The sequence below is a fragment of the Rhipicephalus microplus genome, chromosome 1 (assembly GCF_043290135.1).
Source record: "Rhipicephalus microplus isolate Deutch F79 chromosome 1, USDA_Rmic, whole genome shotgun sequence".
In the NCBI taxonomy this organism is placed as follows: Eukaryota; Metazoa; Arthropoda; class Arachnida; order Ixodida; family Ixodidae; genus Rhipicephalus; species Rhipicephalus microplus.
The window spans coordinates 160,218,111-160,245,363 of NC_134700.1; the positions used below are offsets into that span (position 1 = coordinate 160,218,111).

At 44.0% G+C, this 27,253-nt stretch overlaps 1 protein-coding gene across 1 annotated transcript in view; it reads left to right on the forward strand.

The window, feature by feature from the left end:
* Positions 1-27,253, forward strand: part of LOC142801790 (DNA-directed RNA polymerase II subunit RPB1-like) — a 52,261-nt gene that overhangs the window by 18,466 nt on the left and 6,542 nt on the right. The window contains exons 8-21 of the mRNA XM_075887559.1: positions 3,372-3,496; positions 4,242-4,452; positions 5,047-5,256; positions 6,036-6,374; positions 7,070-7,198; positions 8,914-9,136; positions 9,874-10,084; positions 12,295-12,439; positions 13,286-13,391; positions 16,841-17,046; positions 17,838-18,062; positions 18,663-19,010; positions 22,024-22,128; positions 24,605-24,787. Of these exons, the coding sequence (XP_075743674.1) occupies positions 3,372-3,496; positions 4,242-4,452; positions 5,047-5,256; positions 6,036-6,374; positions 7,070-7,198; positions 8,914-9,136; positions 9,874-10,084; positions 12,295-12,439; positions 13,286-13,391; positions 16,841-17,046; positions 17,838-18,062; positions 18,663-19,010; positions 22,024-22,128; positions 24,605-24,787 (2,766 nt within the window). The remainder of the gene's footprint in view (positions 1-3,371; positions 3,497-4,241; positions 4,453-5,046; positions 5,257-6,035; positions 6,375-7,069; positions 7,199-8,913; positions 9,137-9,873; positions 10,085-12,294; positions 12,440-13,285; positions 13,392-16,840; positions 17,047-17,837; positions 18,063-18,662; positions 19,011-22,023; positions 22,129-24,604; positions 24,788-27,253) is intronic.

Consider the following 27,253-nt stretch of genomic DNA (forward strand, 5'->3'; position numbering starts at 1 on the left):
ATGAAACTTAATGACGTGGTCTTCGTACTCGCGCGGCAGTTTTTGGCAAATCGTCGTTCGGCGCCGAATAGAAAGCTGGTTACGGTTCATAAACCGCGTAGCCCAGCCCCGACTTGCCTTGAATTGTGCCGGGGGTATTTCCATGTGGCGAGCGATGCTGAGGGCTTTGACGCGTATCATGTCAGTCGATACGGCGTAGCCGTCCCTTCGTGTGTCGACGACGTAGTTGACGAGCTCGCTTTCGAGTTGCGGGTACTTGCACTTTTTCCCGCGAAACGCCTTTCGGCTCCTGTTAGTAGCGGCGAGGGCATCTTTCTGATTCATCCAGTAACGCACGCGCTTCTCATCGACGTCGTACTTTCGTCCAGCTTCCCGCTTCCCGTGCTCCTCGGCATAGTCAATCACTTGCAGCTTAAATGCTGCAGTGAATGATCTCAGATGCCGGCCCATCGTCCGTCACGTGCGCTGGCTTCTGCAGGGTTCACTACAACCAACAAAGTGACACCGACGACACCGATCTGAAGTCGCGCTGCCAACGTATCGACACGATGCTAGGAACGATGCCAACAAAGAGGCCGCACAAGGCAAATATGGCGGCGCGCTGTCAACAGCGTGGTCGGCGCGTCGGCGGAAGTAGAATAAAAGCGGAAAAGCGTGCAGCGCCATCTGGCTGTAAATGAACTAACTACACTTTTCTGGCGGGACATTTTGAACTTTTGTTTTTTTTTTTTTCGAAATATCCGCTTTCAAAGTTGGGGTGCGGCCCTTACACGAGGGCGGCCCTTACACGAGTATATACGGTATTTCCAGGGAAAGATGTTCTCGTTTTTTGATCGACCCCTATTTTAATACAGACACACTGGTGTCTCTCATACCTCATTCTCTCTTACATCAGTGCCTCCTATAAAGGGGCTCAGCAGTATCACATTGGGTTTTTTCTGTCACTTAAAGTAGTTCCATTGCTCTCGGAAGGGATAGATGCCATGGGCTCTATATTTATATATCTAGGTGCAACTGTAAAAGAAGTGCACTTTTTAAACCCCTTTACGAAAAGCATGCTCCAGGCAGCGATTCCCGTCTTTTACACGAGACGTCTGTGATAAGGAGGGTACCTCATATGGATTTTCTTATAAACCCTAATGGTGGGAAACCTGCACCGATTGGGCAAACCTGCACCAACTGGAAATGACTGCGTCATACTGCTCCAAAAAGGCCTTTTTTGTCTAATTTGTGCCAATGCTGGGTCACAAGGTGGTTTCGGAACTGAAAGTAATGTTGACTGCAGGCATCGTGAGCGGATATTACGTGATGGTTGCCATCTTGTGCATTTGCACTGCTGCATTTGCGTGCACTTGTCACGGAATCAACCAATCAATTATTCTGACTTCCACACGATTGCAACGGTGCCATTTCTGGTAACCATTGGCTAAGAACACAATATGGCGACTACAAAAAAGCACGCCAGTATGACTTATCGCCGACAAAAAGCCTACATGTGTGACATAGCGCTGCTTTAAGCCTACTGCATGCTTTCAACAGCTGGCGACTACCTGAGAGCGCTGGGGTGCGGATCGTTGCCACCTCAATAATTGTGCGCGACCCTGTTCATCGTGCACTGCCTTGCAGGTATGAAAGCAGCTCGTTGATGCGCAGTTCAGTGTTGTGAATTGCGAGCACCGAGAGAGCAACTGTAGCACATGTTTTCATGAAGTGGCAGCCCAAACACGTGTCTGTTCGCTGCCAGGACTGCTAGAGCATCACTTGTAGAAAGCTCGCATCATCGCATTGACGCAACAGGCTTCTCACCCATCTGTGCACTGTCGTGAAGCAAAGCGTGTGCAAGTGGCTCTGCACGGTGTATAAGCCAAGTAGGCAAAGTTCTGCATGCAACTAGCCTGTAGACAATCTGCTCGCTGGGGCAGTACTGTGTCTAAATAAAACAAAACTGTGTCAGTTTCCTCCAAGTAGCAGATCGGAGTACACATTTATCGCGAAAAGCCGATTATATCCATTTCATCGCTATGTCAGTTGCTGTGCCTGCGTCGACTGGGTATCCTGGACCGCGTGGTAGTTTTTAAATGCTCTTTGGTTTCGCCATCGCCTGCCATCAGATGGTTGTTCGAAAATGGCAATCATTTCTGAACATCGAAAACAAAAAGAAGTGGCTTTGCGGCGGTTACTTTAGGCAATATTCGTTGTGGCATTTTATTTATTCCTTCGTTAGAGGGGATGGCGCACATAAAGAAACGCAAATTGGTACTTGTTCATAAGCGTGCGCCTGGAAGCGGGGCGAACCAGTTCCATACATTGACATGACATGATGACTGCGGCGAACCTTCGCACCCCCTGCACCTCGAGAAGCCAATTTTGCCTGCTCCAATGGCTGCTGCAAAACGATGGAAGGTATTCCCACCGCCGCAACTCGTCGTATTTTACTGTTGGGTGGCACACTGGTGTCTGTTATATCCATTCGTCTCTTATATCATCATCATCATCAGCTTGACTTTGTCCACTGGAGGACAAAGGCCTCTCTTATATCATTGTCTCTGATAAAGTGGTTCGACCGTGTAGTTATTCTGTATAAAAGCATTGCAGGTTGGTTCTGGCTGTGCTGTCAAATGTGCAGAGTAACACTTCTGTGGCTGCATTACTTGCATAGCTTTTGAACTATCCGCTACCGTATTTACTCGTATAATTTATTGAATATTTTTTTTTGCAATTTTCAAGCTATGAAAAGGGAGTGCGCAAGTCACACAGAGATTTCGCAGACGCATTTGAAATAATGTGCAATGGTATGTAGTCCTAACATGCATGGTACCCCACAAAAATAAATATAATTTGGAGCGCAAACATGTACTTAGTTGTTTATTTATTAGAATCAGCACGTATTTATCAGCCAGATTCGTCATGCACGGTCTAGTCCGAATTGGGAGGTCCAATTGGGAATCATTGTCGTGGCCGCTGTCACCGCCCTCCCAAAGCCTGTTGTCTGAAGATACGAAGTCTCTTTGTGTGTGTGCCGGCGAGCTGGTTCGGGCAGGTTGGGGAGCGTAAATATTTTTTAGTAAATCTGGCAAAATATTAGTGTTGCACAAAATTATGTGCGGGTGCAAATTATGCGAGTAAATATGATAAATGTGATATCAAATAAGGTACCATGCCATCATCCGTCAGGGGCGGTAACCTTGGAACCCCTAAAGCAAAAAATGGCTACAGTGTCAGTTTTTGAAAAATAGAGAACAGCTGTTCCTCTGGCAGTTTCTAGCATTGTCTTGGCTTTTATTCTGAGATTTCACATTCACACCTCTTCTTTTCTGTCGTGCTTGACGTCTCATTTTTCCATGTGGCCGTTTCACTTGTTCTTGAGACAGGTGGAGCGTCATGTCCGGGACGGTGACATCATCGTGTTTAACCGTCAGCCAACATTACACAAAATGTCCATGATGGGGCACAAGATCAAGGTGCTTCCATGGTCTACATTCCGAATGAACCTCAGGTGAGACTCAATGCAGTGGCTGCATTCGCTCGTTTTTACAGGACTGTTTTGTCGTGGCCCATCATTCACTCAACAGAGCCTTTGTTCCTTTAAACTTGAATTGAAATGTGAGTCGATAGAAACTTAATGTGCACCATGAAATTATTTGAAAATGTGACGTGCTATATTTTTCTTTGGTAGTTGCTAAGAGTGCTGCGACCAAAAAAACGGGATGTCTGAGCCTGAAGCTCATTGCCATTGCGCGCCGCACATGGTAAAATGTTAAACTGCAGGCGTACACCCTGTGTGCTTTCATCCTGACCTGTTCAATTCATTAATGCAGGCAAGATAATAAAGTGCCTCAGATGTCGACAGAATTTATCATATGCTTTCACTGCAGTATTCTACTCATTAGGTGAGACTGTTTTGACTCTAAAAACACCTTTTGTGTTTATAGTTTTTAACTACAGCTTCAACTTTACAAGTGGAGTCGTGAAGTGAAGTTGTGCAGGCGCATGCAGACAATATATTTCCTTGAGGGTAGAGAACTTAGCTGCACATAGTTACCTTTTGCACTCATATGGAGATCACAAGCTCTGCCTTATTCGGCGAATAGAATTGCTGTTATTATCTCAGCCCAATTTTAAACAGTAAGGTTAGCTTTCGCTGCCTTACTTTATACAGCACTGTGCATGTTGAATGTACACTTCATCTGAAACCCAAGACTGGTCTTGATTTTCTTCCTTTGTCTTTGGGCACTCTGCAGTGTGACAACTCCATACAATGCCGATTTTGATGGAGATGAGATGAACCTGCACGTGCCACAGTCTTTGGAGACACGTGCGGAGGTGGAGCAGCTGGCTATGGTGCCCCGACAGATCATCACCCCTCAGTCCAACAAGCCCGTCATGGGTATTGTGCAAGACACACTCACTGCTGTCCGAAAGATGACCAAGCGGGACATCTTCCTTGAAAAGGTGCGATTCTGGGAAGTTGTGTGCAAGAAAGTGCTCGTTGAAACTCGTATTGTGCGGTATGGTTTAGACGGTTGATGGTTAGGGTGTGGAAGAAGGGGACAGGCGGTAATGTCTAACTAAACTTTATTATGTGGAGATGTATACAGGATAGGGGTTACAGCAACAACCGAGATAAATGTGTCGTGGCAAAGGATTAGATAAATATGGCAGGATAAGTGCGTCATAAGGAAATGTTTCAGATCTAAGCAGGTGGCAAGCTCTACAAAACTATAGAGAATTGATACTAACTGAGATTGATAGAATGCATCGTTAAATGGTTTGGGTATAGGTCTGTTGGTTATTCATGATTTGAAAAGGTATCCGCAAAAGCGCATGGGCACAGAAATAGGCAACATGAACTGGTACTGACACCAGCGATCTTATTGTGCAAAATTTCAACGAAAATGGTGTTTCAATGAAATGGCCTAACCAGTCTAACCTTATTTAGTGTTTTTATTTAGCGTCCGTTTAGTATCACTCTACTTTCACCACCGCTAACAACTCGATGCAGTAGTGTGATGTGCAACGTGTCTTTTGCTGTTTTTGCATGCACAGGACCAGATGATGACGATCCTGATGTTCTTGCCCATCTGGGATGGCAAAATGCCCATGCCGGCTGTGCTCAAGCCCAAGCCCCTGTGGACGGGCAAGCAGATATTTTCCCTCATTATCCCCGGCAACGTAAACCTCATCCGAACACACAGCACTCACCCGGACGAGGAGGATGATGGACCCTACAAGTGGATTTCGCCGGGTGACACCAAGGCAAGCTTACCCACTTACTTTCTTTCTTTATTATGGAGAATGCCTTACATATCTCATCAGTGTGAGATTTTACAAAACCTGACGATACCGTGTAAGGCTTCAGGAGTGGTAAAAAGAACAGGAGAGAACAGAGGTATAAAAGTTGGATGAATGTCACATAATACTTTACGGTTGGTATGTATAGTGTTATCGTACCAAAAGTCACACAGCCTCATATGGCGTGATCTTATCATATCACGTATTGCTCAAGTTTGCAACGCCGTCAGATCGTCAGCACATGGTGTCACCGCTTGGTCAGTCAAAGGTGGGCCTATCCCAGAGGCAGTGCACAACCATGCCAGTTGTAAAAAGAGGTTGGGAGGGGGGACATTGCAGCTGATTGAGGAGATGAACAACAACACAACAGGAACATGGATATTGCCACCGAGGCATCTGAGGTGAAGTCATCTGATCTTTTTTTGCTTTTTTTCTGCTGGACCATTTGGCGGTGGTTTTGATCGCCTGTCTTTAGCAGCAGTACTGCCAGGCAGTTAGTGTACTGCTTGAAGAGCATCACCTTGTGGTGTGTCTGTGCATTAACCTTGTTTGCTCAAAACGGTAAATAGGTTGATTCGGTAGTTTGTAATCTTTGGTTAGTGCCAAGTTTGCATGGAACTAGAGAAAGACGCTGTTTGTCATTTCATGTTCATGTTAAGTTCTATGTCAGCAGGTAATGTGTTTGTTTTAAGGCACGATCATGATGGTGTTTGACAAAGTCCTTCCGCATTACTTGTGTGCAGGTGCTCATTGAGCACGGGGAGCTGATCAGTGGCATAGTGTGCAAGAAGACAGTAGGTGCCTCGTCAGGCTCGCTTATGCACGTGGTGTTTGCCGAGCTGGGCCACGAAGTGGCGGGTGCCTTCTACGGCCACATCCAGACGGTGGTCAACGCCTGGCTCCTCCTGGAGGGCCACACCATCGGTATTGGTGACACCATCGCCGACAAGCAGACTTTCATCGACATCAAGAACACCATCGAGAAGGCCAAGCACGACGTGATAGACGTCATTGAGAAGGCCCACAACGACGAGCTGGAGCCATCACCAGGAAACACCCTCAGGCAGACCTTCGAGAACCAGGTGAGAGGCCGGTTGATGGGAGTGGTGTGGCTGCAAGGCAGTTAACTTATACAGTTGTGTTTTAAATTTATACCTTTTTTCTTTTCCTCTGGAGTGCAATTTTACCAACAGCAAATGAAACTAAAGAAAAACAGAGACGTTTTTTGTGATAACTTTGGTGAATAGAAAGCATGAGTAAACTGCCACTGTACTTAAATTCAGGAACAGTTTGAGTAGTCCAACGTAGTTGTTTTATTACTATACATACAGTTGTAAGTGTTCCTTCGGTAACTCTGTTCCATGAGCTATAATGTAAAGGCAAAATTTTTGTTATCACGGTGCCTCCACAATCATCCAATCAGCGCAGGGAAGGCTGCGGAGCGGTGACATGATAATCGACGATAAAGCAACGAAAAGCACGAACATTGGTGACGAGCCTGCAACATATAATCTTCCCGAGTGTTATTGTGTCAGTCTATTCCGACGGTTTGCATGGTGCCCTGCAGGATATGGCTGTCACCTACATCAGCTGCGAATTATGGTCTAACCGTTAGATGTGCAAGTAAACACTTCTTCTCAAGAGGTAGAAAGTTTTGCTTGGCCAGTAGTGATGCACATTGCTATGCTTTCTAAATAAACATGTTCAATATAGTACTGTCACTGAAAACCTACGATTTCACTGGTGCAGTGCTATAGCTGCAGTTGCGTTTGTCCAGGTCAACCGCATCCTGAACGATGCACGTGACAAGACTGGTGCCAGCGCCCAGAAGTCTCTGTCCGAATTCAACAACTTCAAAGCCATGGTGGTCTCTGGTGCCAAAGGCTCAAAAATTAACATTTCTCAGGTAAAAAAGACTCTCTCTCTTTCTCTCTCTTAGAAAGGGATTTGCTTTCGCCCTTCATTATGCAATCCTGTGTACATGCTGTTGGGACTACTTTTGTTTCTGTTTGCATTCTCAAGCTTGAGTTTTCACACATTTGAACCTTCTTTCCAAACCATTTTTAGTTTAATCATAGCTTACACAGGCAAAATACACTCAGACCTCATTATAACAAAGTTGTGTCCGGCACAAAAATAAGTTCGTTATCGCTGAAATTTGTTATAAAGGTGTATTCCTTACACTATACCTATTGCGAAACTATTCTTCATTTACTTGGTTATAACTCATATTTCGCTCTATTGAGGTTTGAGTGTAAGAAGTCGTAGTATTGATTTATAAAGCTAGTATAGGTTGCTTAATTAAGAGAAGCAGTTTTACACCCACATGTGTGGGGAAATGCACATTAGTGTTTGTTTTTACTTGTATGTAGTTCCTCTTCACATGTTAGGCATGCTTGTAATGTATGTAAGCGCTATTGTCATCCTTTTAACTGTACTGTAATGCTTGACTGAATGACTGGCTACTATTAAAATAGCTATGCACTTTCTCGACTGTTATATGCCTTGTGGTTTTCATAATTCAACAAATGATACTGCTTCAATGGGGTCTGTTGGACAAGGAAGAAACGTAACTGAAATCAAATGGACACACCCGCCAATTAAAAATGAAACACAAAGTTTTATCACATTTTGTTTTTTTATTGCCGAGTGTTTATTTTAATTGAAGCCATAGAAATTGGCTGTTTTCTTGGTGGATTTTTATGGTAAGGGAGGTAAATGGCAGTTGTTTTGCTCTAAAAGAAAAAGAGGAATATTTTCGACAAGAGTAGGCATTGTGCTGCCAGTAATGATAAGCTTCACTGGAGTACTACCACCCCAGCGTTGTCGCAAATCATAGACTTCAGCAAACATGGGCTTCAATTCATGCTGTGAATGTTGGTCACAGCAATTCATGCTGTGAATGTTGGGATATCCCCTGATCCGATAAACCAATCAGATCTGGCCTTGTCTAGCAGTGCATTGCACAGAATAAATGACAGCAGGACAATTGAATAAACTCTATTAACGTGGCACTGCTCTTTCGAAGCCCCAGCCCATGTGTGACTTTTCCAAAGTGCTGTCACTACACAAATGAAGTCAGTTGCTTGGTGGGTTCTTTTCTTCATGTGAAACGCTTGTGGCGAAATGCCACATGCTCCACATTGCCTTATCAACAGGCCTTATCTTCTGTTGTAGTTTTGGCACTCAGTTTTGTCTTCCTGGTCCCAGGATGAAACCTCGATTTCCATTGCTGATTTGGACAGAAGTATTAAAAATACAAAGCTGAAGTTGACACCTGCATTGGAAATAAACAGTCCTTATTCTGTAATCAACAAAGCATTTGAAAAAACTGAGCAAGATCTTGCATGTGTAATTCGAGTAGAGATAGGTACTTCTCACTTTAGTTCATGGAATGGTTTTCTGTTTACACACACGTAGAAATCTCGGCATGGGAGTCACGTACACTTTCGCAGTAATAAGGGCAGTGGATTTGAGCACTCGTCGCATTTCTGGTTTTGAATTTAATCATTCTGGAAAAACAGAGCAGCCATAACAGTAAAGCTAGGTCAGCGTTAGAGTACATTCCTTGCAACCTACATTTGTTCTTTATCTTGATAACACCTATTCATATCTGCACAGGTTATTGCCTGTGTGGGTCAGCAGAACGTAGAAGGCAAGCGGATCCCGTTCGGCTTCCGCAAGCGTACGCTGCCCCACTTTATCAAGGACGACTACGGTCCCGAGAGCCGTGGCTTCGTCGAGAACTCCTACCTGGCCGGTCTGACCCCTTCAGAGTTTTTCTTCCACGCCATGGGAGGAAGAGAGGGTCTCATTGATACTGCTGTCAAGACGGCCGAAACAGGTTCGTCATGTCGTGCTCGACTACAAGAGCATCCTGAAAGAGAGTGTCACAGCATGACACTCTCTTCTAAATCTTGTCATAAACATGACACTATTGTCATGCTAATGTAAATTGCTGTGAGAACTAGCGAAAAGCAATTTGCAGCATGTGCCTGCATTTCCATGCTCAATATCTGTGGGACGTTGGTAGATATCATTATAAAACTGAGTTGTTTTGTCTGCTGACGTTTTGACACCTATCTTACAACGGAAGTACAGGATGTAGATTTGTAGATCATAAACAGGGTAATTCGTGGGTCTGTGTACTGGGAAACCTAAAAAGGACAACTTCACCGACACTATCATTGTCGTCTTCATTGGTGTTATAGATTTAGATAGCTTTGGGCTCGTTAATTACTGTGCAGAGCCTCATATCATTGAGAGTATGACAAATAGATATAATTAATTACACTACCTTTTGTGCAGTCTACTTGAATTGTCTGGCATACATGTTGCTGGTCAGCATGAAGGGTCAGACGGGTAATTATTTATGGTATAATCTTAAAATTGAGGTATCGTCGCCCTCTTTTTTATTACTGGGTTGAGAGGTACCCAGTGAAGAAATAAAAGTGGCACAAACATTCGTCTTAATGATCTGATGCCGAGCTTTATGCCGTGTTGTATAAAAACAGTAGGTTGGTATTATTTATTCCGGAACAATGGCCGAAGTTAGTTTGTGACTGTGTGCTTTGTCTGCAGGTTACATCCAGCGTCGTCTGATCAAAGCTATGGAAAGTGTAATGATTGCCTATGATGGCACGGTGCGAAACAGCAATGGCCAGGTGATCCAGCTGCGTTACGGAGAGGACGGCCTCGACGGAGGCACCGTTGAGTTTCAGAGTATGCCCACCCTGAAACCTTCCAACAAATCCTTTGAAAAGAAGTTCCGTTTTGATGCTTGCAATGAGCGGTAAGTTCTTGGCACTCATGTTTTTTGTACACGTGTTTTATCGAGTGTGTGGCATCACCTGTGTCGACAGCTAAGTTAATCGTATGGCCGTTGTTTGTGTCTTCGAGAAGGTAACCACACTACTATGCTGTTTTCGCGTGACTGCGCAAGAACTTTGTATAATACGGGCACCATCTAATCCTGCCACGAGATGTGCCTAAAATGTACAGCTTGAAGAGTTTTGATTTAAGGGGGGGAGGCTACCCCGGAAACCTAACTTTTTTATTTTTTACGATATTTTCATGAAACTTTCAGGGTATGTTCACAACATTAAAACTAGACTAACTGCAAAGTTTCATGAAATGGTGTTCAGTGGTTCTAGAGTTACTGAGGTCTAACTGGGTGGTTCACTTGTGGGCCTGAGGAAGAGCCGGGAGAAATCCCAGGACATACCAGAAAGCTGAAATTTTTTGTGGGCATCCCTGGATAGATATCGTAGGGTGCTAAAGACCGTTTTTTTTTTTCTTTTTCAATTTCCCCCCCCCAAAAAAATGTTATGCAACTTTGAATTTGATGTAGCCAGTAGGTATGACATTTATCAAAAATATTTAATTATCAATAATTAATGGCACCAATTTCAAAAAAAAAACTTGTTACACCCTGGTAAAATCATCCAGGAGCAGAATAAAAGAAACTGCACACAAATTGGATAAGCAGTTCTTGAGAAATCACTTTCCTCAGTACCACAACTAGTCAAAAAATCCATTTTGAGAAAACAGGCTTTGAAAGTTCAGCATATGTGTTTTCCTCAAAAAGCTCCAGCAGAGTAGCTTGACGTGTCCTTGTGCAATTTTTCCTTCATTTGTCTTCCCTCCATCTTCTCTAAGTGCCGTTTAGATTTTTTTTTTCAGACGTAGGACATCTTTTTCAAGAGCCGGCTGCATCAGTTCAAATTTTTTTTGCGTCCCTAGCGTAGATTTGAGTTCAGCACAAATGGAGTTTCGACGTCTCACATTCGCATCGATTTCTTCCTTAGTTAGGAAATGTGTCCTCAGATGAAGGGTCGACGACCCATACATGCTATCGGCCCCAATGCAGACGAAGTGCTGGGTCTGGCGATTTTAGCAACACTCGGTGTCGCGCTCGACGGTACCGATTCAGAGCACGTGCTGAATCCGGCGATCTCGGACACACTCGATGCTTTCACAGCTCCAGGTACACTTGGTTTGTCAGATTCTGGGCTGGTGGCAGCCAACAGCACAGTCTCGCCGGCACAAGCATCTACGGGCTGTGCTTTTGCAGCAGAAAAGCAAACCACGTAACGGTGTTCCGCGCTACGAACTAGTGCACCGTCTTCGGCTTCGTTGCCGGCATCACGCACAGCAACAAAAATAAAGGGCACAGAATTTGTATGAAAAGAAAAAAAAGAAGAGAAAACGATCTAAAATACAGCGCAAGGCAAAAAAGGGCCCCTAAGAAAACGTCTATCGAAGCGGACGGAGCAAAGAGCAACAACAGCGAGACGAGCGCGCCTAACGTGCCATCGCCAGGAGGGACTGCCCCCGCTTCTAGCGCAGCAGCCAATGGCGGGCGTGCTTTCGCCCGCAAGATATGAATGAGCTGCTCTGGCCTATCAGCGCTCCGCATCGCATCTTATAGAAATGCGGATAGCATCTCAACCGTGCCGTTGACGTCAATTTGAAAGGCTGCAAATGAGAGAGAAAATAATTCACGGTCAAAACAAGACCAAGATGGTGTGGGACAGCCGCATGGTCTTGGAATGGCGCACGTGCGCGCAAAGTTTGGTTCGGTTTTGGTTTTGCGCATTTTGGGTGCTGCAACGGCTTCGAAAATAGCATCTCTCTTGCACTTGGGGGTTAAATTAGGCGATGATATTTGCAGAATAGGTAGTTTATGAGACACACAACACAAAAATATGGTTTTTCAGAAACACTTTTTCGCCATTTTTCGATTTTTAAGGGCTGCGTCTCCCCTTAAGTCAATGGTGTAACCAGACGCTCTGATGGATGCTCACTAAATGATCGAATTTCTTTGATGGAGCGATTGCGGGCAGATACCGTTGTGCAATGAAGGGACATTATCAGTAATGCTCCGATTATTAGTTGGAACACAATGTGCTATTTAGTGTCTATAAGCTCATGTGGTAGCCTCGAAAGACCTTTGTCGGGTTTCTGAAGATGGCTGTTGTTTCCATCTTTCCTGTGGTGCAGATACCTGCGTAAGGTGTTCACCGAAGATGTGGTGCGCGAACTCATGGGTAGCGCCACAGCTGTCGCTGAGCTGGAAAAGGAGTGGGAACGGCTCAAGAAGGACAGAGATATACTGAGAACCATCTTTCCGACAGGCGACAGCAAGGTGAGCTTTCTCGGAAAACGAGGAACCGGGAGACTGGTTTGTGAGACAACACCTCTTGTGCAATATTGCACTGTCGACTGCACTTGGGGCATGCGAGGCAATTGGCTTGGCCGTATCACAGGATTTTTTTTCTCTCTCTAGCAAATGGTGCATGAGACAAGACAGATGTAACGAACTGAGGTGCTTTTCCATCCCTTACAATCCTACCGTCTTGGGCACTATTAGTTCCCCAGTGGAAAGTGCTAACAGAGACGTTTAGTACAGTGATAGTGAACTAATCTAAGTTTTACCAGTCTGCTACTCTAATCGATTTCTTGCAGGTGAGCAGGTTGATGTGCGAAATTTTCGAATTTTGCATGGAAACTGCAATGACCGTCCCCCAGAATGACAACATTTTTTATTCTCTGGTATTTTGGCTCTCCTGACCCATTATGTGCAGTCCTTGTCTCCTTTAGTATTGTACGGTTTATGAGGCCAGGGCAGATGTCGAAATTTACGAAGAGCTGAATGTGGCATTGCCTTCATTATTGTTTTTGTGCATAAGGTGGCTTATCAATCCTCCTCTATCAACAGGGATATTCGTCATTTTAGTATTCTTGGCATTCACTTTGGTAGGAAACTGCGAAATCCGTATTTTTTTTTTAGTATCGTTGAAGCAAAATGTGATAGTAATGTAACGTTTCTTACTCGTTAGTATTTCTTTAAGCCGATAGCTTGGTTTTTAGTTTTTGAACGGGTGCACTGTTGGCTTAACATGCAAAATCTGGCAAGCCACTAGCGCTCACTTTGGCTTTCAAGGCTGTGCCATGTTTTCGTAATGCATGCTTCCGATATTGATAACTGCAGGTTGTGCTGCCATGCAACCTCCAGAGGATGCTCTGGAATGCCCAGAAGATTTTCCGGGTGAACCTGCGTGCACCCACCGACCTGTCTCCTCTTAGGGTGGTACAAGGTGAGAGCCCACAGTCGAGTGCTGTTTGGTCGGTTCAAGAGAATCGTTAGTTCAGCGGCCCTTTGAACGATGTAAAAACGAAAAAAGTAATTATGATGATGGTACAGCATCTGTGTAGATATTTTCTACATTTAAGTCAGTCATCCCAAGATTAGTTCGCACAGTGCTGCAAATATTTCCAAATTATAAAGTAAAAAAAGAAAAAAAATGCCACACCTAATTCTACTTTGCTTTTGCTAACATCTTTAAGTTAAGAATCCTGTGGCAGAACTGTTTAGCATTACTTCTTGCCTGGTTTGTCACGAAAAAAAAAACAAAAAAAAAACTGTCAACCTGTTAATTTATTTTTCTTAGGTGTGTTCAGAATACCGTCGTCTAACAATGTAACATTATTTTAAAGCCATGTTGCACAACAGCAGAAAATTAAATTATCTTGAGTCATGAACAAAGCTCGCCCAAGCAGCAGTTTTAGAATATGGAAGTTGCGACGTTTTAAACATGGTGTTTAGTGAGGGGCACACCAAGGCTAATCCACAGTTCTGTTCTTGACAAACATTTTCCAGTGACAGGGCCAAGCACTGTATCGAACGATTCATCCCATAAAGTGGTCGTTTGCTACATAATTTGAACAAGGGCAGAACAGTAGTAGACCTAAGCTATTTTTTAACAATGATATTAAAAGAATACAACCACATGATGTATCAAGCTAAAAGAAACATGCAGTGTTCAAATGTATTTCAACATTAGTATCTAATTGCCACGCTGCTCATTTTCAATTTGGTCTTCACTGTTTAGCTCCTTGTGTAAAATGGCAGTGATCTTTTGCTCGTCTTGCACACTTACAACTGCAGTGGCCGTGATTTCAGTTACAGCCTGCAAGCTGTCGTAAAGATGCTTTGGCCTAATAGTCTGCTGGGCAGCAGAGGATATTAATTTCTCGAAGGCTTTGGCTAGCTAGGAGTTCATCTAATTAGCCAACTCAGTTCAAATCTAAATTGGGCCTCTGATTCGTTCTGCGTTTTCTCGTGTAAAAATGGGCTAGAAAAAGTACGTATGATACTTGTTAAATGTGATCAATACGACCTGAGAAACATGGGAAGGTGCTATGGAATCTGTTCGTAGAACCAAAATGCACGCTGTGCTAAATGTTGATAAACTGAAAGGTGTTTGCATTGGGTTCAGTGGGGAATTTTAAAAAAGTATGTACAACTATTTGTTTGTTTGAATGGTGCTTATCTGAGTGGTACTTAATTGTATTATCTTATAATTGTCTTATGTAATGCACCCAAGGACCTGTGTGCAGTTAATCTAACAAGATTTGCCTGTACCTTTGTTATATCAATGATTCATGATACGCATTTGTTCGTTACGCATAAATATTTGTGTGGTACACTAGAGATATGCTTTGTTACATTTTATCTAGGCTTGTGCGAATAGTGAGTTTTAGGTTTGAAGCAAATTTGAAGTGGAACAGTGATTTTGTTCGAATAATTTCAAATGAAATTCGAATTGTATATATGACTATAAAGGAGAATGGGCATATTTATTATGACCTAACCTGCACAACATTTTTCAAAAATTGAAATTGCTTCCATGCAAATTTTATTTCTTGCGTTCAAAGGAAGTCAAAACAACTTTGAGTAGTAGCAGGATTTGACTTTCGGTACAATGCAAGTGATAACTTTTAAAATATGAAACATTTTAATATTTACTATACTTGGAGCATATAAGCCAGCATAATAAACTGTTAAACTTAAAACATGATCAATTGAATGAGGGTAATATGTTCATTTGAAGGGGCCCTGCAACACAGTTTTAAGTAGCCATACAATGGATTCACTAGAGTAGCTTATTGCCTCACGAAATCATCGCTGCAAAAATCTTTAGAATCTGTCCTGTACGAACAGAGTTACAAAAATATGTTGCACGCTGCAATTGCTCTCTTTTCTCTCGTCCCGTTGTAAGTGCTGGAAGGTAAGCAGAAAGGGTTGGCGTGAAGGTAAGAAATTACATCACGTGCGCTTCGTCACCTTGAGCACTTTTTCTCTCTCTCTCTTTCTTTTCCATCAAATATACGGCTTTGTAGTGCCACCGCACACATATGCGTGGACAAGTCGCGGCCTAGTGGGGCAGCCCCAGTAACAACCAAGCGTACCATTCTCAAATAAGTCAATGACTGATACAATGGTTGTGATGAGTGATTTTTGAGCTTGTAATGTCATTCGTCTAAAAAAGAGAAAGCAATTTCTAGATGGCTTTGAAGATTTATTGGGAATTCCAGGCGGTGGGCTGCGCTATAATATTTGACTCGCGCGTTCTCGGTAACCTCATAATCATATCGTGGTTTTGGGACGTTAAACCCCACATATCAATCAATCTCGGTAGCCTCGACTGCCGATCAGCAGCGTTTTCTCACCTTGCTCAAAAAGTGTTGCAGGGACCTTTAAAGGGCCCGTAAACCACCCAGAGGTCGAAATTCCGTTGTGGTGGAGAAATTGTGCACGGGTGTACGACGAACACGGAGCCATAATAATTTTTCGAAACGGTGCAGTAATACCGGAGTCAGGCGCGTTTGGTTATTGAAACGGTGATGATCACTCATTTCGCTCTCTCCTGCGCTTCCCTCCGCTGGTATCCTCTCCCAAAACGCTTTGCCTCTCGCCGAGCGCCCCTCCTAATCTCGGGTGGCATACGTCATCGCTGACGCACTGCTTGAAAACCGTCTACTTCTGATTGCTGCGACTCCAGCCGTTGACTCCGTCAGTTGCTGATTCGTGAGCGGGCGCATGCACGCAGGCAACACGACGAACAACAACAAGCAGTGCAGATTGCTGCTTGCAGACAGGCCGGAAGTCGTAGGCTCTTACTCGACCAATCAGCATATTTGGCTTGGCATGTCAGAGATATGGCTCGGCGCGTCACGCGGAGTCCCGAAAGGGACGGAAAGGAGGTGGGATTGTTTCTCGGAATTTGTGGTGCGCCGGTGGCTTATAGCGCTGCGACGTGTAGAATCGTTGACAGCGACGACATTCTGCACATGATGCGCGTGTTTACTTAAAGTGTTTGAAAAGGTGGTTTACGGGCCCTTTGACCTTAGGTAGACTGGGCTTTGCGGCAATGCGGATTTTCCTTGGTTAGGTGCTTTCATGGCTTCGCATTCTTACACTGCAGCGAAACCACCTTTACAGGGAGGTTATAAGCTCATTGCGAATACTTCGAAATTTTCAATAATTTAAATTTGAATAGAAGCAAATTTGAACCATTCAAATATTTGCACAAGCCTAGTCTTCTCATATTTTCTGTTTCATTGTGTCAAGATTCAACTTAGTTGTTGCAAGCCACCAATGTGGTATGTTTAAGTGAAACATGTTCTTCATTTTCTGATCCTTCTCCGTGGTTTATTTTCATACCTTGAGGCTTCAGGAATGTGCCACATTGCTATGACGCAGGTGTCGAGGAGTTGGTGAAGAAGCTTGTGATTGTGCCTGGCGAAGACCACCTAAGTATCCAGGCAAACGAGAATGCTACCTTCCTGTTTCGTGCTCTGTTGCGGGCCACTCTGTGCTCCAAGCGCGTGGCCGAAGAGTTCCGACTCTCCACGGAGTCTTTCGAGTGGCTTCTGGGCGAGATCGAAACCAGGTTCCACCAGTCACAGGTACCGCATTCATGCAATAGTAGCACAAGTGTCTTTCATGGTTTTTCTGCAAGATGAACGTTCTGGTGATGAGAAACCATTGAACAGGAAATGTCACTGGAGCCAACATACGACTAGTAGAATGGTCTTCTTCAAGACAGCAACGGCCTTGTTTTCGACGAGGCCGCACATCTTATTTTGCTTCTTTGATGAAGGCATGTGCACTTGTTAAAACATTGGCTTCGGTGTCATTCCCTGTTTAATGATTTCTCATAATTTCAAGCATTCATCTTCGCCGGAGCAGTCATCTTGTTTAGATGTCTTGAAGGGCTGCACCTGCATTGTGTTTGCTCCGCTACATCTCAACCGTTTGAGCATCAATAAGAAATGTATTACCAACAAACCCAACTAGCAGTACGGCCTTTGTTACTGCAGAGCTCTGTTGTTACATTCCGCAGTGCTGTATTTTGCTGGAGGATTTAAAAAAAATGTTTTTGCTGATCGGGGCATGAAGTGTATTAGAACCTTGCTGTTACATTGCATCGGGGACTTCTCACGTAGGATGCATCATGAAGTGTACTCTAAGTTGGACAAATTTTGCACACATGCATAAACACTGGCTGGGGTTTTCGTAATCTCCAAAATGCTTTCCACAATTCTTGTCTGACTCAAGCAGATACATGAATATCTCTTGCCACTGAATTGTCGTTTCACAAAAAATAGCACCATGTGAAATGCTCAGTACTCAATTTCATACTGAAATGGTGACTGGAAAATGGTGATGTTTGGTTTCTTTCTTTATCGTGTTGTAGGGCCAGCCTGGTGAAATGGTCGGTGCTTTGGCCGCCCAGTCGCTGGGTGAGCCGGCCACCCAGATGACCCTGAACACTTTCCACTACGCCGGTGTGTCGGCCAAGAACGTCACACTGGGTGTGCCCCGTCTGAAAGAGATCATCAACATCTCCAAGAAGCCCAAGACACCATCACTCACCGTCTTCCTGACAGGCGCTGCTGCACGAGATGCTGAAAAGGCCAAGGTAACGTGTCCACTTGATCGCTCACATTACTTTGTGTGGTCATTTGATGAGTAGCATCTATGAGTAGTATTTGATTAGTAGCATCTGTATATGAGACAAGTGAAGTTGATAAACCACCTTTGCGGGGGGTTACATGTGGTCTAATATGCTATTCATTCATTTCAAATACTTGGAAATTTTCAAATTCGAATCAAAGTGAATTCGAATACTGTAATATTCATTTGAATATTTCAAACATTTGAATATTTGCACAAGCCTAGTAATTTGTTTTAGAAACTGAGGTTTTTGTGCATTGTACCAGAAGCTAGATTTGCCTTATGGCTGCAGAGACATATCTGCAGTGTGTGATAAGCTCTTATGGAAGTTGACACGGTTGTGTTGGAAAAGGTGGTAGAGTTCAGAGACTATATTTTTGTAGGTCTTTTGTTCGATGCAATTTTGTGTAACACCAAACTGACTTGAGACATTGTAGCGTCAACACTACATGACTGATCATGACATCTGGTGCATAGCCAGAATTTTTAATGTGAATCTGGTGTGAGACCCTTGTTGAGAGGCAGCTTTCAGTGTGACAGATATCTCGTTGATCTTTTTCTCCAGGACGTTTTGTGCCGGTTGGAGCACACCACTCTACGCAAGGTGACCGCAAACACGGCCATCTACTACGACCCCGACCCTCAAAACACTGTCATTGCCGAGGACCAGGAGTTTGTGAACGTCTACTATGAGATGCCCGACTTCGACCCAACTCGCATATCACCCTGGCTGCTCCGTGTCGAACTGGACCGCAAGCGTATGACAGACAAGAAGCTCACCATGGAGCAGATTGCTGAGAAAATCAATGCCGGTTTTGGCGACGACCTGAACTGCATCTTCAACGACGACAATGCCGAGAAGCTGGTGCTTCGGATACGAATCATGAACAGCGACGATGGCAAGTTCCAAGATGTGAGTTTTGCAGTTTCTTTGTTTCTCGCTTATGTTATCTGGGCCGAATGAGCATTACTCATGGGGATGTGAGTACTTGTTACACAGTGCCCAGTGCATCTTTAGAACAATGGGCTGTGCTATCATGCATTACCAATGCTCCCAGGCCTCTGCCATTGACTGTTTCTTTGTTGAATGAGCTGTTTTTGCTTTTCTCCTTATGACAAGCCTCTTCATGCATGGGTTCTTAAAGCTGTGTCACAAGGGTGCTCCTAAAAAGCCAGCCATTCAGAAACGCCACGATTCTCATCAGTTTATTGGAGTTACAGTGCCGCTACACAACAGTCTCGAGCAGCTGTTGAGTGGTTTAGGCATTTCTCAATGATTATGTGTAGCACTGCAAATATTTATTTTCTTTTTCACGTCACCATCAGCTAGATTAGTATAAATCTACTTAGAAGCACAAATGTGTGTTAATTTTCCTTAAACATTTTATTAAGAGGCCAGACTGGTCCTACATATTTTTTTTTTATTTATTCAGTGATTTAGATCAAACTGCACAGGATTATGCAGTTTTTTCTGCTGATTTCAAATATTGAATTAGTTTTCTTGTAACTAGTCTCGTTCCTGTGATAACGTAAGTTCACCCCCTATGATTTAAGGCCTCCATAAAAAAAGTGCTTAATTAAAAGTGATATTTAATATATGCCAACATAGACTAATGACTGTAGAGTGAAAGTATGCAAGAGTTTTTGTTTTTAGGCCTTTCTTGGTTATTTTACGGCAAAATTAACTGCCCATTTGGGAGGAATCGTATTACAATTTTTAAGAGTAATCAATTAAAAAGGCTCGTGCTCTAAATTCTGCTCCCATACTTGCATTCTACACACATACAGGTTTTTATGGCAAAAAGAATTATTGTTGTATGTGCCCTAACTGCAGAGGTATTGAGGCCTCAAAATTGAACAGTTGTAAATTTACTTTCTTGAGAAAAATGGAAAAAACTGAAAACACACAGCTTCTTCGAAAAGCGACAATCGTGGTGCGCATGTTTTGCAATCCTCATAAAAGTGCTCATAAGTTCGTAGCAGAGCCTCCAAGAAAGGTGCCAGCCAATTATAAAGAAGCCTCGAAGTCGGTTCCCTCTTGCCCCGCCGCGGTGGTCTAGTGGCTAAGGTACTCGGCTGCTGACCCGCAGGTCGCGGGTTCGAATCCCGGCTGCGGCGGCTGCATTTCCGATGGAGGCGGAAATGTTGTAGGCCCGTGTGCTCAGATTTGGGTGCACGTTAAAGAACCCCAGGTGGTTGAAATTTCCGGAGTCCTCCACTACGGCGTCTCTCATAATCATATAGTGGTTTTGGGACGTTAAACCTCACATATCAATCAGAATGACATTACAAAAAAATTACCACTTCTTGGTGTGTGAAAATTTGCAGAGATAGAAAAATGCTTGTAGAAACCAAATATGTCAATTTAAAAAAATGAATTTTTTTGTCACACGCATGTTTGTTTTATACTGTGGACATTGGGTTTTTGCTGCGGGTGTTGAAAAATAGCTGATTGAAACAGCCAAGACAAGATGCGGCTGCCACTGTAGGAGTTCAGTTGTCTGTGGGATGTTGATCACAGCAAGGGCAGTTGAATTTTCACTTTATGTCTTGACACGCTGCGTCCGCAGTACAACTGAGGATGTGTTTGGGTCAAGCTGATACGGGAAGTCATAAGTTAAAAAAACAAACCTTTGGCCAAAAGTCTACCGTAATTACTCGAATCTAACGCGCACCTTTTTTCCCGTTAAGCAAGTTCATAAATCGCATGCGCGTTAGAATCGAGTACGAACAAAAAAAAAATACGGTCAATCTATTGCCATCGGCAAATCCAAAATGACCGCCCCCTACGTGCGTCGGCATGGCGCGTCAGCCATTTCTGCCTATGTGTTTCCCATGTGCGGCACTTCGTACGTGTGCTGAGGAGTTCGTCATCTAGTAGTGCATTAGCATCGACGGCGTGGAAGGGCCGACTCCAAAAACTTGAGTGCACCACGATGCCGCTTTTAAAAGAAAAGTCATCGCGTGTGCAGAAGCGGACAGAAATCGGGCCGCATCGCGGTCGTTCGGAGTTCCCGAAACGTGCGTGCGGGATCAGCGGAAACAAAAGCAGAAGGTTGTCGACAGCAAAGCTTCACGCAAAGGCTTCAGTGGACCACAGAAGGGTCGGTTTCCGCAAATTAAAGAGCTGCTCGGCGAGTATGTGCTTGAGCAGCGAGCGGCAGAGCGGCCCGTGACGACAGAACTGCTCCAAGTGCGGGCTATGCAATTAGTCTTAGAAAAAGGTCTAATGCGGAGCCAGTTTAAAGCGAGCAGGTGCTGGCTAACTAACTTCATGAAGAGGAAAGGCTTTTCCCTCCGAAGGGGAACATGCATATGCGAAAAGTTTTGCGGAGGAGTACGATGAAAAGCTTCACAGTTTTTAAGAGGTTCGTCCTAAACTTGCGGCGCAACAACGGCTACCTGCTTGGGCAAATTGGGAATGCCGATCAGACGCCTCTTTACTTCGACATGCCTGGCACCACAGCCGTCGAGAAGGGGGCGAAGCAAGTTCGCGTGCTGGCATCGGTCCACGGTAAAACTACAGTGACGGCAATGCTCCGTTACACGTCAGATGGGCACAAGCTTCGCCCGTACCTCATATTTAAATGGAAGGCGCTCCCGAAAGGAGTCGTTTTTTCGAGTGGTGTGATCGTGCGGGCCAGCGAGAAAAATGGGTGCGCGTTGCAATCGATGTCCTACTTTTTTTTTTTTTTCGCGGTGGAAATCGGGTGCGCGTTACAATCGAGGGCGCGGTAGAATCGAGTAAATACGGTATGCGTTGGATGTGCGCATTGGGAAAAAGTTCCTGTGTTGGTAACCTTAGGTGACCAGGAAGCGAGTAATGAGAATTCTACTTGTAGGTATGTAAAGAAAGACGTCAGAAAGGTAGCAAACAAGCTGTGTTAATGGTTGTGGGCTTTCTTTTTTTCTGTCATGGATTTTAGGAGGAGGAACAAGTGGACAAGATGGAGGACGATGTTTTCCTTCGCTGCATTGAGGCCAACATGCTGAGTGACATGACACTGCAGGGCATCGAAGCTATCACAAAGGTCAGTACACTCGAGGTACAAGACTGATGCCGAGATTCAGAAGCTGGAAGTGCGTAGCATGCACTAGCATTAGCAGGAGCAGTAACAGTACGTGCTTTATTATGTCGCAGTGGAACCTTGATTTTTCGAATCTGTCAAATACGAATCGAATTCCAGGTAATTGTTGCACGCTTCTGGCCCCCTTTCTTTCGTCTCAACTGCAGCTATGGAACCTACATGGGTTGAAGACTAAAAGGCGAGAGTCTAAGTTATTGAGTGTGCATCGTGTTCATTCACTTCTGATGTAATTCCGATGGACGCCACTGTCGCTACTGTGTAACTTTAGCACACTACAGAGTGCAGTGTCAGCTCGGGGTGGCAGCTCGTGGCAAAAAGAGCATGTGATCCACAAACCGCCCTACATTTGTCAGTTGTTCACCGATAACATCAATCTGCTTCGATGACAAACTAAAGCTTCGGAAGGCAGCTTTGAAGAGAATGAGGATGGGCCTGTGTATGAAAAGAAGGCTAGTTCTTTCGTCCCATCTTCTTTTCCCAAAAGTGCAGCCAGGCTTTGTGTCTCTGTAGGTGGCACCTGTCAGCCTGTCTCCTCCTTACTTCTGCAGTGTCTGTTTTATGTGTATCCAAAACTAAATAAATAAATGAAGAGGCAACTTTGCACTCCACTTTTGAAATGTACATGCTGTGCATAACTACAAAATTTGGTTGAGCTGTTTACAGCAGCGTTCGTCCTTTGTGGAATGTTTTTTCTTCATCAAGAATGAGCGTTGGTTCAGCGTCTACCGTATAAACCGGAATATAAGTCGAGATATTTTCAATAAAACAACAAGCTAAAGTCGCCCCTCGTTTTATATAGCGGTGTTAGCCGACTGCGCCACTGTCTGACAACATGTGGCTTGCATGTGTGTGATAAGCCGGACGTGGCCATATTTGCATCCAAATTCAATAGCAGGTAGTTTTTTTTTTCTCTCTCTCTCTCTCTCTCTGTCTGTTTTCTTTGTATTCGTGATTTGCTTCCGATCTGTTCTGACCTAACTTTTGGGTGCGTCGATTCATGAGACGCAAAGGATTTTTTCTCCGGCGGCGCACATCCATCTGTCAGATGTTGCCGCAGGTGTTTGGCTACAAGCTTATAAATTGTCAGCGCTTGGTGAACCGGCTTCGGGAGCAGAACGACTACATGATGGGGCAGATTGACAATGCCGATGAGACACCCGTATGGTTTGACGTGCCTTTGTCGACCACGATCACGCGGCACGGCGCCAAGGATGTGAAGCTGTTGTCCACTGGCAACGAGCACTCGCGCCTCACCGTTGTGCTGGCATGCACGGCAGATAGTAGAAAGCGTCCGTCCTTCATCATTTTCAAACGTAAAACAATGCCGAAGGAAGTGTTCCTGCTTGTGTTGTCGTTCGCGTCAACAAAAAGGGATACATGGACGAGGCCATGATGCTCGAATGGATACGAGTAGTCTGAAACCGTTGACCAGGTGCAGTGTTGCGTCTTCGCAGCGTGCTGGTGTTAGATGCGTTTCGTGGTCACTTAACCAATGCTGTGAAACGCGCACTCTGCGATGAGAAAGCGGACCTCGCCTTGATACCAGGTGGTATGACGTCCACCCTCCAACCACTCGACGTTGTGCTGAACGAGCCGTTCATGGACCAAGTGCAGCTGGAGTACCAAGAGTGGATGTTCGGCGACAACCCAAAAACACCGACGGGCCGCCTACAGAGGCCTCCACTTGCGACTGTTTGTAGCTGGGTGCTTTCTGCCTGGCGTTCCTTGCCACATTTCATGCTTTCAATAAATGTTGCATCAGAAACTTGCTGGATGGCATGGAAGATGACGCACTGTAGGAGGCGGCCAGCGACAAACTTTCATCTTCAGAAGGCAGTGGTGCTTCGTCTGACGAATAGGAACAGTTGTGATGTTGCTTGAGAGGAGCTTCGACGATCGGGGCGTGGTGCGCCCAATTCGCAAATAATTTTTTTTCTTTCTTTTTCGGTAACTTGAACTTGGGGAATCAACCTATATTCGCACTAGACCAATAGTCCGGTTTATACGGTATTTAAAACATTGCATAGTTAGCTCTACAATCATTTCCTTGTTGCCAAAGCTTGTTGGTATTTTACTACTCATAAACTTCACTTTAATTAACTTACATATATAGTCACATTGCACTAAATATACGATAGTCAAAGAAAACTTGGAACATTAGAACAAGTGCTGATGGTCAAAGTGTTTACGATGATGCCTCAGTACCATGAAGCCGTGAATTTTGTTCAGAACTGAAATTAACTAATTATGCTTAGCTACTGTCACAACATCTATGCTTCTCATGCTTTTATGTCCCTTTAGCACTTATCAAATGTGTCTAAACTCTGCGGTACACTTTGATTAGCCCAGATTTCTTCTCCCATAATGTAATGCTGCCTGTCCCTTGTTCACATCGTCTTGTGATTCGTATGTTTTGTAGGTGTACATGCACCTGCCTACCACTGACAACAAGAAGCGCATCGTCCTCACAGAGACAGGAGAATTCAAGGCCATCGCTGAGTGGCTTCTGGAAACGGACGGCACCAGCCTCATGCGAGTGCTGAGTGAACGAGACGTAGACCCCGTCCGGACGTACTCCAACGACATTTGTGAGATCTTCGCGGTAAGTCGTGCGGCTCTACAAAGTGCACAGACCGTTTTTGTTACTCTACTGTCGTCGTGGCTTGACTGTCACGGAAATAGACAGGTGGTCTGGTACGGCTGCATTTTGGTGCACACAACCTGACCACATGCCTAACCGGCATTTTTAGTGGAAACAAAAAGTTATGCAGCAGAGCCTGCTGAGTTTGTTGTGTATATAATGCGGAAGTATCGTATTTTAGGTTGAGTTTAGAAGCCTACTCGAATAATAGCAGTATGCAATGTTGTAAGCTGCATATGAAATAATGTTTTAAATGTAACATACTTTTGCCCCATATAAAGCAATATGACGTGCTTTAAAGAAAATGTCGATTGGGCTGCTGGTAATATGCACACTTAAAGGAATCGACAGCTGACTTTTTTCGTTCCCGTTTTTTTTTTGTGTGACGGAAAGTTTCCCTTCGTAGTGATCATAGCTGCAGTAGTTATTCCCAAGACCTCGTAGTAATTTTATAAGCAGTATTTTTAGATCTGAAAAGCTCTGAACACTGTAGTGCCCTTTCATCTGGTGACGCTGAGTATTGATAGCGATGCCTGTAGCCTTTCTGGTGGCTTATGCATGCTGTCGTTGTTCTTATTTCGCAGGATTTCCTGGAACTATGCTTACCCACGTTTATTCTTTGCTTTACAACTATTTTTGAAAATAACAAGTCGTTACAATGAGACGGTCTGGCTCCATAGAGCTTCCCTGCATTTGTACCGTGTCGCCAAGCCAAGTAATCGAAAACAGAGCTGCGCATATGTCACGCAAAGGCAGCGCCACTTTAATGCATACTACTAACGCAAGCTTGTACGTATACTTCTATAAAATGTTATCTTTTTATAAAATATTATCTTTTGCTATAAAGAATAAAACAATATTTTAGTACTAATCAATAAATTGTTGACTATGTACATTAACGCATGGTCACGTGACAGGGCATTCATGATAGTTTACGGTTTCCCCCCCAGAGATGCTACAAGTCATTTTTCGCGATTTTCAGTAAAGAAATAAAAATAAAAATCCACTTCTCATCAGGAAAACAGGGTTGGTTTGAGTCACTACAAGGGACAATCTTTCCATTCATGCAGTCATCTCATTTCATGTTATGGGCAATTGTCGGTCCCTTTAACCTTCAAATGTGCCTTTCTAATAGTCTGCGTTCCTTCTGAATGGGCAGTTTCACAGCATAACGACTTCATGCTACAGTGAAACCATTTTTTCTGGTAAACTACTGTCAGTAAAATATGTCTATCAATTCATTTTGAATACTTTGAAATATTTAAGTTGGTGCTGAAGTCAATTTGAATACTGTAATATTTGTTCGAATTTTCAATGTGCAAAAATATTTGCACAGGCCTAGTGAGATTCAATTAATCTTTTTAAGTAAATTCCTTTCAAAGCTATTTTTACTGAGCTAATGACAAGTGATGATAAGAGTATGGTTTAGCATCAGTATGAGTGTTGATATATATGGGTTTCAGCTTGCACAAATGAGCTTTGAGGGCCTGTAATGCATAGCAAAAAACATGAAAGGTAAACAGGCCCAATGCCTTCATACTACTACAGTTGAACCCCGCTACAACAAAACTAAAACTGATGGGGCGCGAAAAAAATTTCCTTGAAGCGAAAATTTCGTTGTAGTGAAATCTAAAAAATATAGCTGATGTGAGCTAGCAAAACAAAGAAACCTTTATTCTCAAATTTCAAAAAATGTCCGCTGCTTTCTATTCTTTCCCAGCAGCGTCACAATATGATTTTCACCCATGCATAGTGGTGCCATGATAAAAAGCACGCAGAAACAACGCCTAAAACTGCCTTCGTGAATGAACCAAACAGTTGCATTAACACGTTAACATCAGCAGCTGTCCACTGTCGAAGTGTATCCGACAACGCTGAGATTGAGGCAGGGTATCTTGGAGCGGCGACTTTTGCCTTATTTTATGGCATTCTTCTCATCCATCACTCGCAGCTAGCTGATTTTGTTGATAATGTGGACGAACAGCTGCTCTGATTACCGTATTTACTCGATTCTACCGCGCCCTCGGTTGTAACGCGCACCCGATTTCCACAGCGGAAAAAAAAAAAAAAAAACGCAAGACATCGATTGCAACGCGCACCCATTTTTCTCGCTGGCCCGCATGATCACACCACTCGAAAAAACGACTCCTTTCGGGAGCGTCTTCCATTTAAATATGAGGTACGGGTGAAGCTTGTGCCGATCTGACGTGTAACAGAGCATTGCCGTCACTGTAGTTTTACCGTGGACCGATGTAAGCACGAAAACTGTGAAGCTTTTCATCGTACTCCTCCGCAAAGCTTTTCGCATATGCATGTTCCCCTTCGAAGGGAAAAGCCTTTCCTCTTCATAAAGCTAGTTAGCCAGCACCTGCTCGCTTTAAACTGGCTCCGCATCAGACCTTTTTCTAAGACTAATTGCATAGCCCG